This window comes from Drosophila miranda, chromosome XR (assembly GCF_003369915.1).
Source record: "Drosophila miranda strain MSH22 chromosome XR, D.miranda_PacBio2.1, whole genome shotgun sequence".
NCBI classification, from domain to species: Eukaryota; Metazoa; Arthropoda; class Insecta; order Diptera; family Drosophilidae; genus Drosophila; species Drosophila miranda.
Genome location: NC_046674.1, coordinates 10,241,786 through 10,255,523, shown reverse-complemented (window position 1 = coordinate 10,255,523; position 13,738 = coordinate 10,241,786). Strand labels below are relative to the sequence as shown.

Below are 13,738 nucleotides of genomic sequence, written 5' to 3'. Positions count from 1 at the left end.
TTGTGCTATATAGATTTCGCGCTTAACAGCACACTGTAATGTACCAAGTATGACCACACTCGATAAGTTTTCAAATGCAACCCTGTGTATACGCAAAGATGGAGTCGAAAATTTATAATGGCGACAAATCTGTGAAAATCTTGTAAATAATCATAAAAATTGCATTGTCCCCAAAAATGCAAATGCAATAACGTGAAACGTGAGTGTAAAATAAATGCTACGTAAAATTGGTTGAACCTGTGCTGTTTTCGCACAGTAACAAGTGCCTCGCGTGTGTGTCTGCGGCGGCAAAAAACCCAAATGTAAAAATATATAACAAAATTCAGTTCACATAGGCCAATACAAAAGTAGTGATACATGTGTTTAATTTATTGTATCAGGAACCGTGGTACAAACTATCCCATCTAAAGTGTGCCATCATCAATAACAAATGCTTTTGTGACAATAAAAAGGGGGAAAAAGTGCAAAAAAAACCTATGATTGCTTACAGGCAGAAGAGAGGAAGAGGAGGATGGTTGGCTGCCAAGTAGAAGCTGATAAATGCAACACGCGCGCCACCTGCTTGCCTCCCGCTCGCACTCATAGACAGAGTAAGCGCGCCCTTAAAACGAGCGTGCTGTGTGGGAGCGAGAAGGCGTGAGTGCGTGTCATAGCAGCTAAACAATATCCGATAGCTTAAGCGTTTTTCTATATTTTTTGTGTATTTTTGGTGTAAAGGATGGACAAAAAATGGTTAAATCCTTATTAATAGGCAGAGCCTACTTGCAAAAAACCTAAAATTTTAATGTCTTTATATTTCTGAACATCAGACGAGCAGCATAAGCGTGGCAATTATCTGAATAAATTAAGCAAAACACAAACACAGAAACGCACAAAGTGTGTGCAAAACAACGAACAAAACAAACCGAAGCAAACGAACGGGACGGGAGAAGACAAGCGGAGCGGGAATAAGATAACTCGCCTGTAGAGGAGTGCTGAGCACACAGGACTGCAAAGTGGCGTCGCTACTGAAGATTAGGGCTGGGGCAGCAGCGGCGTCCATGTCCAAGGGGCGGCACAACAATAACCACTATTGCACCACTACCAGGAGAGCGCAGCAACAGCAGCAGCCGGTGTGGTGTCGCCAACTGTGGCCTTAAGCATGTAGTAAGTGCAGGAAGTGCTTTTGCAATGATCGAATTCCAATTGAACTCTCCAATCTCCCTCTCTCTCTTTCTCTCCCTCGCTCTCTCCATCTCTCTCTCTCTGTCTCTGTCTCTCTCTCTCTCATCCTTCCTTTGAATTGGAATCACTCAGGTCTTGAAGCAAGAACCCGTTCTCTGACCAAGCACAAGATACGAGGGAGAAGAAGTAAATCAAAACAGCAGAAACACACAAAACCAACTCGACACCAATGAAAAATGTCACAAAGAGGTAAGCGCGGTAATCAACATCATCATCAGTCGCATCATCCGCCGCCGCAGCAGCAACAGCGTAAGGATGTTGAGCCGCAGCCGCCCCCCACCAAACGGCGTAAAGGTAGACCGCCCAATGGGGCAACAACAGCAGCGGCAGCAATAGCAGCAGCAGCGGCAGCAGCAGCAGCAGCGGCAGCGGGAACAGCAACAGGAGGAGATCGAGTTCCAGTTATACCATCGAGTAACAGCAAAAATGAGGTGGAACAGGAGCTGGATATTGGTGGAGGAGGAAGTGGACTACTTGGAGCCGCCAGCAGCAGCAGCAGCATTACCAAATCCAAGTCAACGAAGCTGGCCAAGTCGTCTAGTAAAAGCAAGTCGCAGGGGGCGAGTACGAGCAGCTCCTGGCAGGCACGGTCCGTGGCAGACATTAAAATGTCGAGCATCTACAATCGCAGCTCAACGGAGGCCCCAGCTGAACTTTACCGGTAAGTAGTCGACGAAAGATGAAAGGTGAAAGGCAGTGGCTCTGCTTCAGCTTCTGCCTCTGCCTCTGCTTTTGGTTCTGCTTTGAATTTGAATCTCTCTAAAAAGCTCCGTTCTCTTCCCATCCTATTTGCAGCAAGGATCTCATTAGCGCAATGAAATTGCCAGACTCGGAGCCATTGGCCAACTATGAGTATTTAGTTGTTGCGGATCAATGGAAGCAGGAGTGGGAGAAGGGCGTACAAGTACCTGTCAACCCCGACTCTCTTCCCGAGCCATGCGTTTACGTTCTGCCCGAGCCAATTGTGTCCCCAGCCCACGACTTTAAGCTGTGAGTGCTAAGATCCTTGATCCACCAATTCCACCAGTCCCCACCAATCCCACTAATCCCAATTTGACCCTGAAATTGACCTTGGAAGTTATACTAACTCTCTCCCCATCTAATTTGTAGTCCGAAAAATCGCTATCTGCGCATTACCAAAGACGAGCACTATTCGCCGGAGCTGCATTGCCTGACGAATGTCGTTGCCTTGGCGGAGAACACCTGTGCCTACGACATAGATCCCATTGACGAGGCCTGGCTGCGGCTCTACAATAGCGATCGTGCCCAATGCGGTGCTTTCCACATAAACGAGACGCAGTTCGAGCGCGTCATTGAGGAGCTGGAGGTGAGTGTTCCCTCAGGGTGTTCCCTACCCTTCGAAACAGTTCTTCATTTGAGGGTGAATTTTCGTCAGGTTCGTTGCTGGGAGCAGATTCAGGTCATTCTTAAGCAAGAGGAAGGCTTGGGCATCGAGTTCGATGAGAACGTCATCTGCGATGTTTGCCGGTCCCCCGACTCCGAGGAGGCCAACGAAATGGTATTCTGTGATAATTGCAATATCTGTGTGCATCAGGCTTGTTACGGCATTACAGCAATCCCATCAGGTGAGCAGCGTCGGCGACAGCGACAGCGAAGCATCTCCTAGTCCTTAGTGCATAGTCCACAACATTTAATTTGTGTTTGCCCTTGTTTTGCAGGTCAATGGCTATGTCGCACCTGCTCCATGGGCATAACGCCTGACTGCGTGCTCTGTCCGAACAAGGCTGGTGCCATGAAGTCCAACAAATCGGGCAAGCACTGGGCACACGTCTCCTGCGCCCTGTGGATACCAGAAGTCAGCATTGGATGTGTGGATCGCATGGAGCCCATAACAAAAATCTCAAGCATTCCTCAATCGCGTTGGTCTCTGGTCTGCGTGCTCTGCCGCAAGCGCGTGGGCAGCTGCATCCAGTGCTCGGTGAAGCCCTGCAAAACAGCCTACCATGTGACCTGCGCATTCCAGCACGGCTTGGAGATGCGGGCCATCATCGAAGAGGGCAATGCCGAAGATGGCGTCAAGTTGCGTTCCTATTGCCAGAAGCACAGCATGAGCAAGGGCAAGAAGGAGAACGCTGGCGGTGCAAGTGGGGGAGGCAGTGCCTCGGTCACGAGTTCCATGCACAAAGCGAACAAGTACGCCACGGGCACAGGCGACGGAGCAAACGAGGGCAGCAGTGCGTGCGGCAAGACAGGAGAGGATCAACGCAGGCGTAAGAATCATCGAAAGAACGACATGACCTCCGAGGAGCGTAACCAGGCAAGAGCTCAGCGTCTACAGGTATGTGAAATCGATGATCGATCGGTGAATATCGATCGTTACGCTTTGTTACGCATGTTTCCATGAATTCCCTTTTGCTTTTCATTCTCAGGAGGTGGAGGCGGAGTTCGACAAGCATGTGAACATCAATGACATCAGCTGTCATCTGTTCGATGTGGACGACGATGCCATTGTGGCCATATACAATTACTGGAAGCTGAAGCGGAAGTCGCGCCACAATCGGGAGCTGATACCGCCCAAGTCCGAGGACGTGGAGATGATAGCCCGCAAGCAGGAGCAGCAGGACTTGGAGAACCACAAGCTGGTGGTTCACTTGCGGCAGGATCTGGAGCGAGTTCGCAATCTCTGCTACATGGTTAGCCGGAGGGAGAAGCTGTCGCGCTCCCTCTTCAAGCTACGCGAGCAGGTCTTCTACAAGCAGCTGGGAGTGCTCGACGAGACGCGCCTGGACAAGCCGCAGCAGAAGCAGGACGATAAGCAGCGTCCCGCCTTGGACATGGACGCTGTCATCTATGCCAACGATGGGCCCACGTTGTACGATCGCTTCTACAGCTCGGCTGGAGGACAAACTGTGCCGGCACAGTACCAGAATCTGGAGTACGTCCTCGAGCAGCTCATGGGCAAGCTACAGAGTGGCAAGCAGGGGCGTGGACGTGCCTCCCAGTCCCCCAACAAGCGTAAGCAGGTGGCCAAAGCTTCCCCCACCAAGAAGCTCAACAATGGCGCCATTACCTCCCGCACATCTTCTCCAGAGAAGCCGGCAGCGATGGGCAAGGTGCCATCCACATCCACCTCCATCGCCACCGCTACCACCGCTGCCAAAGTGCGGGGTGCGCCGCCTGGGAAGCCTCCTGCAGGGAGGCGTGCCTCGAAGAGCGGCGCGGCGACGGGGACGTCGACCCACAATAAAACCCAATCGCAATCGCATTCCCACATCCGGAGCAGTGCGTCCTCCCATACGTCAAGCGGCAGTTCATCATCGGGTGATTCCAGCTCGCCGAACGGCACCAGCAGCTCCGACAGTTCCTCTGCAAGCGATTCGGGCAGTGAGAGCGGAAGCTCAAGCGCGGCCAGCGGAATCTCAAGGCGAAAATCCACCACAGGGAGTCCTCTCAAAAAGCAAAGCTACGCCCGCTCCGTGGAGCAGCGACAGAAGCAGCGCCAGCGGCGTCAGAGTGAGGCGGCTGCGGGTGCGTCTGCGGCGTCTCCGAACTCAAGATCTGCCACCAGCTCCAGCGAAGATGAGGATGAGCAGCAGAGGCGGCGGCAGGAGCCGGAGCGTGAGCGAGAGCGAGACGGCCGCGGACGTGGAGCAATATGCAACAAAACAGTACCTAACAGAACCCAGCCAACTAAGTCAAAGCAGAGCACTCAAGCAGATGCAGGATCAGGCGCAGGAACAGGAACAGGAGCCGCAGTCGAAACGGGTGCGAGAAGAAAACTGTCTACAAACACACGAGGACTGGCTCAGATGCACAAAGATGCCGAGGAGAGCTTGTCGAGCGATGAAAGTGAAGAGCTGCTGCCTCTGAAGAACGAACGGCAACGCGAGGCCGCCTTATCGTCGGGACTGGCGGCGTCTGGCCCGACCACCGGAGGCCGCAAGATGGGGCAACACATTTACTCCGACTCGGAGAGTAGCTCCTCCTCCAACGAGAAGGAGCTGGAAGAAATAACCGCTGTCGAGAGCAACGTCAGCGACTCGCAGAACCAGCAGACGATACGAACGAAGGCGGCCATGAAGGAGTTTGTGCCAGGGACAGCTGCGACAACGACTCAATCAGTCTCGAGCGCCACAGCCGCTGCCAGCAAATTCACAAAATCCACAAAGGAGGCAAAAGAAGGAGCCAGCAGTTGCAAGGCGAACTCCAACGTCAAGTTGCCATATCCAGCGGATCTTCTCGTGGTTCCACAGCGCCAGGCGGCCAAGAAGGCATCCGAAAACATGCGCTCCACGAATCTCGCCGCAACGCTGCAGCCAGATGCCGCGGATAGAATGCGGGAGCCGGAAAGCCACCCGGCCACCACGATTGCCAAGAACAAGCTGAAGGACTCTGGCTCGAAGCAAGCGACGGAGGCGGACAAATTCGGAGGTGGAGACAAGGTGCGATCCAAAGAGCAGTCCAAGTCCACGGCGAAGTCGGCTGGAGAAGCGATAGTGGAACGTGGAAAGCGTGGGAGACCGCCCAAGGTGCCGAGAGAGCCCCCTGCCCCCTCCACCAGCAGCACCGAAAAAGAGAAACCACCTCCGCCTGCCGAAGCAAAGTCCACTGCTCCTGCCGCAAAGCCTACCGCGGCCAAGACCAGTTTTGCTGTCTCCTATGTGCCGCAGCGTCAGGCAGCCAAGAAGGCGGCGGAACAGCTGAAAAGCAGCAAGCCCCTGCAGGACACCACCTTCTCCACTGCGAACGAGTCTGCAGAGAAGGAGCCAGCGGCGACGACAGCGACAACGGCGGGGATGACTACGCTAGGAGTAGCCACGAGTTCGCCGGCAAAGCCCTCGAGAAGAACTTCGCTGAAGGAAGCACCGAACACTCCAAAGGAAAGTTCTGCTAACCGAAGAAAGTCAAAGGAGGAGGCGGCAGCGAAAACGACAACACCGATCAAGCGTCGGATTGCGGCACCCAATCTGTCCAGCTCCAGCTCCGGGGACAGTGATAGCTCCAGTTCCTCCAGCAGCTCGGGGAGCAGCTCGAGCAGTGGCAGTGGCAGTGACTCCGATAGCGACTCGCAGGCCAGCGATGCAGAGAAACCAAGGCAAGCAGGCAAGGAGCCAGCTCCAAGCGCTGCTGCACCGTGCAGTACCGTGTCCTCCAATGTGCCAAAGCGTTCACCGCGCAAATCTGTGGACAAGCCTACAGCATCGGCAGCAGCCGCAGCCGCAGCCGCAGCAGCAGCAGCAGCAGCAGCAGCAGCAGCAGCAGCAGCCGCCGCAACTCCCGCGCCGCCCCCGCCTCCACAGCCTCTAACTGCAAGGACACGTCAGAACTCCACCAACAAATCGCCAAAGAGAGCACCCCAAAAGTCAGTGGCAACTGTTGACATTCAGGACGATGCCCAAAGCGCCCCCAAAACGCACTCCCATCGACGCCAATCCTCTCCAGACGAGGGATCGAAGCAAGTCCAGTCGGAGCAATTCACCAAAAGAGCAACACGTGGCTCCAAGTCCCGCCCTCCCTCGCCAGTAGTCAAGTCATCGCCAGAGAAACAGACCGCCCGACGAAAGTCCCGAGCCGACGAGTCCCCCAAAAAGCTACCAAACCTGGAGCACGAAATCAACCAGAGGAAGGCGGCCAGCGGAAGGGCTACCAGCGCGTTGGACAAGATGCTGGACAAGAAGCAGCAGCAAATCAACAATTCCACGCCAGCGTCGCCGCCCAGAAAGTCACTCACACCCACGCCCACGCCGCCTCCAGCTCGTTCGCCGCTGCCGGAGAAGCTCCAGCGGGAGCCCGAGCCAGTCGTCGAGCCCGAGGTGGAGACAGAGATAGAGCCCGCAACGGAGGCTGGGGAGTTGCCCATGGATATTGATGAGGAGCTCACCACCGCTCCAACGCACACGCAGCTATCGGCCAATGCCAGCAAATTGGCGGACATCATTGACGACGAGCGACCGCCTGCCGCTCCACTTCCTGCCTCGCCCACACCCACGCCCACCTCCAACGACGAGTTGTCGGATGCCGGCAGTGATCTCAGCGAGCGGTGTCGCAGTCGCTGGCGCTCGAGGCGTAGGAGGAGGAGACGTAGCCACGAGCCAGACGAAGAGCACACCCATCACACGCAGCACCTCCTGAACGAGATGGAAATGGCCCGCGAGTTGGAGGAGGAGAGGAAGAACGAGCTGTTGGCGAATGCCAGTAAGTATTCGGCGTCAACGTCGTCTCCAGCAGTGACGGTTATCCCACCCGATCCCCCGGAAATCATTGAATTGGATTCGAACTCGGCAAACTCGGGAGGAGATCAGCAGCAGCAGCAGCAACAGCAGCAGCAGCAGCCGTTGCCACAACAGTTGATGGTACACTCGCCCTCAAGCGAGGTAGCCTCTACCATTCAGCAGCAGCAGCAGCAGCCCCCGCCTTCGCATCAGACCTTAATCGACCAGTTGCCTGTGGAACACATGGCCCCAGTGCTGACAACCGGTCCAGCGGCCCCTTGTGTCCTAGAGCCGATTGTGGACACCATTCTAGAGATGGAGGACAGCAAATTTGCGAATAACTTTGCCTCGAGCCTAGCCAGCGTACTGAATCCACCCAATCCCGGGCAGATGAGTCTCCTTGGATCGAGCCTGGACAGAGGCGAGCAGATCTCCGAGGAGGATAGTATCCAGGCCACACGAAATCTCCTGGAGAAATTACGCAAGACCAAGCGGAAGCCCCAGGACGACTGCTGCTCGAAGGAAGCCGTTGACTTGTTGCCCCCAACGCCAGCCATACCGTCGGTGTTCCCCTTCCACAATGCTGCTGACCCCGAGGATATTATTCACGCCCAGAAGGAGCAGCAGCAACAACAACAGCAGCAACAGCAACAGCAGCAGCAGCAGCAACAACAGCAGCAGCAACAAAGCTGTCTATATGGCAACTCCTCGGGACCGAACTCTGTGGCTTCCCTGACGATCAAGGACTCGCCGATGACAGCCAACAGTGGAAGCTATGCCAACAGCTTAACGAACACTCCGAATGCCACGCCCACGAACGCCACAATGGGCAACAATCTGGGAGCAAGCGGTGGCTACCAGGTGAACTTTGGCAACTCCCAGCAGGCGCCGCCCCTGAGCTGCTTCCTTGAAAAGTCGCCCCACCAGAAGGGAGGCTGTCCGCTCTCCAACAACGGCGGAGCAGTCCCGGGGGCCACTCCAGACTTTGTGGACCTGGCTGCAGCGGCCGTGAAGAATAGTCTCGGAAGCTACCAAGCCGGAGCACCGGTTCCGGCCCAGTCCGGGACAGGAAGCAACAGCAACAAGCTCAGCGACTACGACGAGAACACACGCATGCAGTCGCCCTTCGGCAGGATGCAGCGCTGGAACGAAAACGATCTCATAGCAGCGCGGCGCAGCAGCTCCCCCAGCTCTGTCTCGGAGTCCAACGACCAGCCGCCAGCAACTGTGGCTGCCCGCAACATATCGCAGCTGGAGGGATGCAAGACCTTCTTCAACAGCTACGCCAGTGGCAATGGTGGCGGCGGGAGTGCTGTCAATCCCACAGCCCCCTACAGTCATGCTCCCCTGGTCAATGGCATTGACGGCATGTCCATGTTCAGCAACGCAGCGGCTCCGCAGCAACAAACAACGCCGACCCACCAGCAGCAACAGCAACAGCAGCAACAGCAGCAGCAGCAGCAGCAGCAGAGGACGCCGAATAGTCAATTCAACGGAGGAATCTATCCCCAGCTGGCGGTGATGATGCACACTCAGTCAACGACAACGGAATCGACTCCGAGCTTGTACGGCAATGGTGGAGTGGGCGTGGTGCCTGGTGTTGGTGTGGGTGTGGGAGCTGTGCCGACAACACTGCCACTGGCACCCCCACCACAAGCACCCCAGTACTCTGGGACGCCGTACACGACGCCCAGCCTGGGAATGCTGCCCGTTCAGCAGCAGGCTGTTGTTCCGCCCGTGCAAGTTTCGACTACCCCGAACCATCAGTTTGCCCTGGCCTCGCCGGTAGACGGAAAGATTCCCGCCTACCCTGCCCATCCGGCTCACCCAGCCCATCCCGCCCATCCTGCCCATCCTGCCCATCCAGCTCAACTGCTTAGCAGTTGCGTGGAGGCAGCGGTTGTGTCGATGATGCCGCCAACGACACCGGTGGCCGTGGCAGCCAAAGAGTCGCCGAACAAGAGGAGCAGCGCCAACAGCGGGAGTGCAGCGAAGAAGCAGACAAACAAATCCCCACAACTGCCACAGGGGAAATCTCCTGGAAAGTCGCCCAGGCAACCCGTGCAGCCGCAGCCGCCGACGCCTCCTGCGCCCGCTCCGGCCGTGGCTCTGCCGCCATCTAAGTACGATCCACTGACACACACGATTCAGGGCAAGCCCCGACAACGCGCCCCGAGGGGAAGTGGCGGCTCCGGGGCTCCTGGTAGAGGCAGGGGACGAGGCAGAGGACGAGGTCGCGGGGCAGGGGCTGCCAGTGGAATGGCCATGCCCCTTCCGCCGCCCATGTCGGATTACGGAAGCAACACGCACATAGTCAACAACCTGGTGGGCACGCCCTTCGAGTTCAACAACTACGACGACGACATCACGGGACCAGGAGTGGAGAATCTGCAGTCGCTGAGGGATCGGCGCAGAAGCTTCGAGCTGCGAACACCGCGAGGACAGCCCAAGCCCACGCCAGCGCCCACTGCAGCGACGACAACGAATCCGCTGCTGCATCCCGTGCTGCCAGGGCCCGTGGACATGAGGACCTACAATCTCGGATTTGAGGCTCCGCATAGCACGGCCTCCCAGGAGGCCTACCAGAACAACCTCCTGGGAGCCTTCGACTCCGGCACCGCTGACCAAACGCTGAGCGAGTTCGACGAGGAAGATGAACGCCAGTTCCAGTCGGCCCTCAGGGCGACAGGGACTGGCACCTCGCCCAGCAAGCACCCAGCGGTGTCGGCAGCGCCAGTCGCTCCTGCTTCAGCTCCAGCTGCAAACTCTCAACCGCCCGCGAACCTGCTCCTGCACTCGACAGAGGCCAATCAGATGGCACCCAGTGTCGCTGCCACAGGAGGCGCCACCCACCTGATGGAGGGATCGTTGGTTGAGGCTTCCCTAGAGGCAACCTCGGAGGAGGTCTCAATAGACTCGGACACGACGATTATGAACAGCAAAACGTCCATTTGCGATGCCCGCAACCAGCTGAAGCTGAAGATCAAGAGCCCCTTGGCGTACTCCGGGGAGCACTACGGCGCGATGGCGAACAGCCTGAGCAGCAGCCTGAGCCTCTCCAGCAGCACTCTGGTGCAGTCCTCGAGTGCTGTGCAAACCACGGTGTCCACCTCCACGGTGGTCAGTGCTTCCTCCGTGGGGAGCGGCAACTCGCGACGAATGCGAAAGAAGGAGCTGCTCAGCCTGTACGTGGTGCAGAAAGACAACCTCAACGACGACAGCTCCTGCGGGCTTCCTGCGGCCTCCGACAGCCTTCCCCTGGGCCCCGACTTCTTGCGCAAGTCTGAGGAGGAAGAGGATGTGTCCACCGGCAATGGCAACGGGTCCAAAAGGTTCAAGAAGAACTCCAGCAGCAGGGAACTGCGCGCTCTCGACGCCAATTCAGTGCTGGCGGAGGACCAACAGCTCGCAGGCGCTTCGGGCGGCGGAGCAGGAACGGCGTCTGGCGATGGAAGACGTCGCAGCGCGTGCAGCTCGGGAAGCAACAACGACAACAACGGCAAGACCGGCGCGGCCACCAGTGCAGGTAAGCGTCGAGGACGGAGCAAGACCCTCGAGAGCAGCGAAGACGATCATCAGACGCCCAAGCTGAAGATTAAGATCCGGGGCTTGTCGGGCAGCGAGGCAGTCGCGTCTGCGGGCATTTCCAATGCGGGCGACAGCAAGAGCTACAGCTATGAGATGACCCGCAGGGCCTGTCCTCCCAAGAAGCGCCTGACCAGCAACTACAGCACACCCACGCTGGAGGAGATCAAGAGGGACTCCATGAACTATCGTAAGAAAGTCATGCAGGACTTTGACAAGGGCGAGGAGAACAACAAGCAGGATAGCTCCGGCCTACCTCTAGATGGGGAAGCCCTGATGCCGCAGCCTCCCAGCAAGCGGCCCAAGTCGTCAAAGCCGAAGAAGGACAAAAAGGAGAAGAAACGTCAAAAGCAGAAGCAGCTGATCTTGAACAGTAGCTCAGCCACCACCACGATGACCACCACGTTGATTGAGAACACGGCCAGTGCCTCTCCAGGCGATAAGCCAAAGCTGATCTTACGAATCAACAAGCGCAAGACCGAGACGTCGACGAAAATCACGTGCTTGGAGCAGCCACCGGTGAACGAGGCACCGCTGCGCCTGAAGATAGCTAGAAACTTGTCGGGAGGAGGCTATATCATCGGTGCTAAGGCTGAAAAGAAGGAAGATCCGCCACCGGATCCCCCACCAGATCCAAACCAGCCGAATGTGTCTCCAGCTAACGAGCTGCCGCTGATGGCTCCTCTCGGGGAGACATCGCCCCAAGGGCTGCTTCTCAACAGCTTTACGCCGCATTCCCAGAATGCGAATGCCTCCCCAGCGCTGCTAGGCAAGGACAGCGGAACCCCGTCGCCGCCCTGTTTGGTAATCGACTCCAGCAAGAGTGCCGATGTGCATGACTCCACCTCGCTGCCGGAGAGCGGCGTGGCTGCCATGGGTGTGCCTGCCTCCCTGGTAGGTGCCACCACCCCGTTGTGCGTGAACGTTGGGAACTATGAGAACAGCAACAACTCGTTGCCATCGGCCAGCGGCACCGGGTCGGCATCCAGTAACTCCTGCAACAGCAATTCGAACAACAACAACAATAACGGCAGCGGAGGAGGCGCAACCAGCGGAGGCGGCAGTTTGCTTCCATTGAAAAAAGACTGTGAGGTTAGATGATAATCATAAAAGAGCGAGAGAATCGCTTACACGTGTGTGTTTTCTATCAGTTCCATTCATTTCATTTTCCCCTTGTGTCCCTTTGTGTGATTCCTCTGCCCCTGGCACTGGCCCTGCCCCTTTTGTTGTAAATGAGCATTAGTTTCCTCTCCTCCCGTTCCCTACCATGCCCCTCGCAAACATTAAATTGTACAGTTAGTTTGTAAGCCTCCTTCCTCCTTCCTCCCTTCTACCTTCTACCCTAGCCCTCTACTCCTTTACTCCTTTACTCCTCTGTCTGTAACACGTTTGTTGTAATCGCATGAGCGTAAACAAGATATTATCAATATATAGATCCATGTCTATATATATATATATATGATGATGATGATACCAATACATATATATATATATAGCATTATGTATACTAAGGCCTCACTGCAGGAAACAAGTAAAGCTAATTGTACATTTTTTAGTAAAAGCAGATTATACTTTTAAGGTTTTGTAAATTTCTGTATTAAAGTTAAAAAACAAAACGCAAATCGCAAAACGCAAAACGCAAAAGAATGTGTAACCTATAAATCCAAAAATGCTCTCGGTTTAGGTTTACGAATGCCTCCATTCACCCAAAAATCCTTCCACTCCTACTCACTCAAATGATCGATAAAACCAAGCATATGCATATATATATATATATATATATTTATATTTATATATATATATATATTTATATATATATATATATATATATATACACATATTCTAAAAACTATTTATTAATAACTATTTAATTCAAAAGTGCGTAAAATAATCGTAAAATATTAGCAAAACAACAAAACAAAAAAACTGTTAAAAGCGTGCAAAAGTAACAAAAAAAAAACAACAACAAATGTAGCCTATAGTCATTAATTGTAGTTCTTAGCGAAAATCAAAGTCGGTAGGTAGTCCCTGACCGCAATCTAAGTGCATATAACTCCCCTTCCTCATCCCTCAGCCCAGCCTATACCTATACCCCTATACCCTTATACCTATACCTATACCTACACCTACACCTAGAGAGATGAACAAGAAATTAACAATTTATTATCCTACCCAATTCAAGGGTAATGTTTGTATTTTAGAATGTAAGAGTGCGACGCGACGTATCGAAAAGAAACTCCAAATGAAATAGTTTCTTTTAGTTTTTTTTTTTCATCGTTTTATAAGTGTAAAAGCAATAGTAACATAGGCAAAAGTACACTGGCTTTCTATAAGCAAAGGTCTGTTGCTAGAGCCAAGTCATGAACACACACACACACACACGCCCAAACACACAAAACAAAAAACAAAGAAAAAATCGCTTTTAAACCCAAGGAGGCGCTCTCACCATCTTGGAGATATGTACCCGATGTGATTGCATTCCAGATTTCAGTTCAGGACCTCAAAGACTTTCAAGTCCCCATAGAATTTTAGAATTTTAGAAACTCCACTCCTAATCGCCATAGGGTCGTTGTGCATGCTACTGTATTTCTATTTCTGTTCACTCAATTACCTATTGACTTAATCACATTGGGCGTGGTGCCTCCATTGAACGGAACAAGTTCTCCAGAATACATTAAAGAAACAAATGCAACAAATATGAATTTCAAAATATTGGGAAAAAGAAAAACCCACAAGAAGGCATAGGAAATAATTCA

General features: G+C 54.1%; 1 protein-coding gene across 3 annotated transcripts; it reads left to right on the top strand.

Annotated features, from left to right (window-relative positions):
• The first annotated feature begins 87 nt into the window (after positions 1 to 87).
• LOC108151913 (PHD finger protein rhinoceros) lies at positions 88 to 12,762 on the top strand. 3 transcript variants are annotated; one of them, XM_017280825.2, is made up of 8 exons: positions 88 to 199; positions 810 to 1,146; positions 1,297 to 1,885; positions 2,020 to 2,214; positions 2,335 to 2,551; positions 2,621 to 2,810; positions 2,904 to 3,523; positions 3,615 to 12,762. In XM_017280825.2, exons 3-8 carry the CDS (start codon positions 1,401 to 1,403, stop codon positions 12,081 to 12,083), a joined length of 10,176 nt encoding a protein of 3,391 aa, XP_017136314.1. In that variant the 5' UTR covers positions 88 to 199; positions 810 to 1,146; positions 1,297 to 1,400; the 3' UTR covers positions 12,084 to 12,762. The 3 variants fall into 3 exon arrangements, with proteins under 3 accessions (XP_017136314.1, XP_017136313.1, XP_017136315.1); XM_017280824.2 differs by having other exon boundaries at positions 88 to 302; XM_017280826.2 differs by having other exon boundaries at positions 88 to 1,146.
• The last annotated feature ends 976 nt before the right edge of the window (positions 12,763 to 13,738 follow it).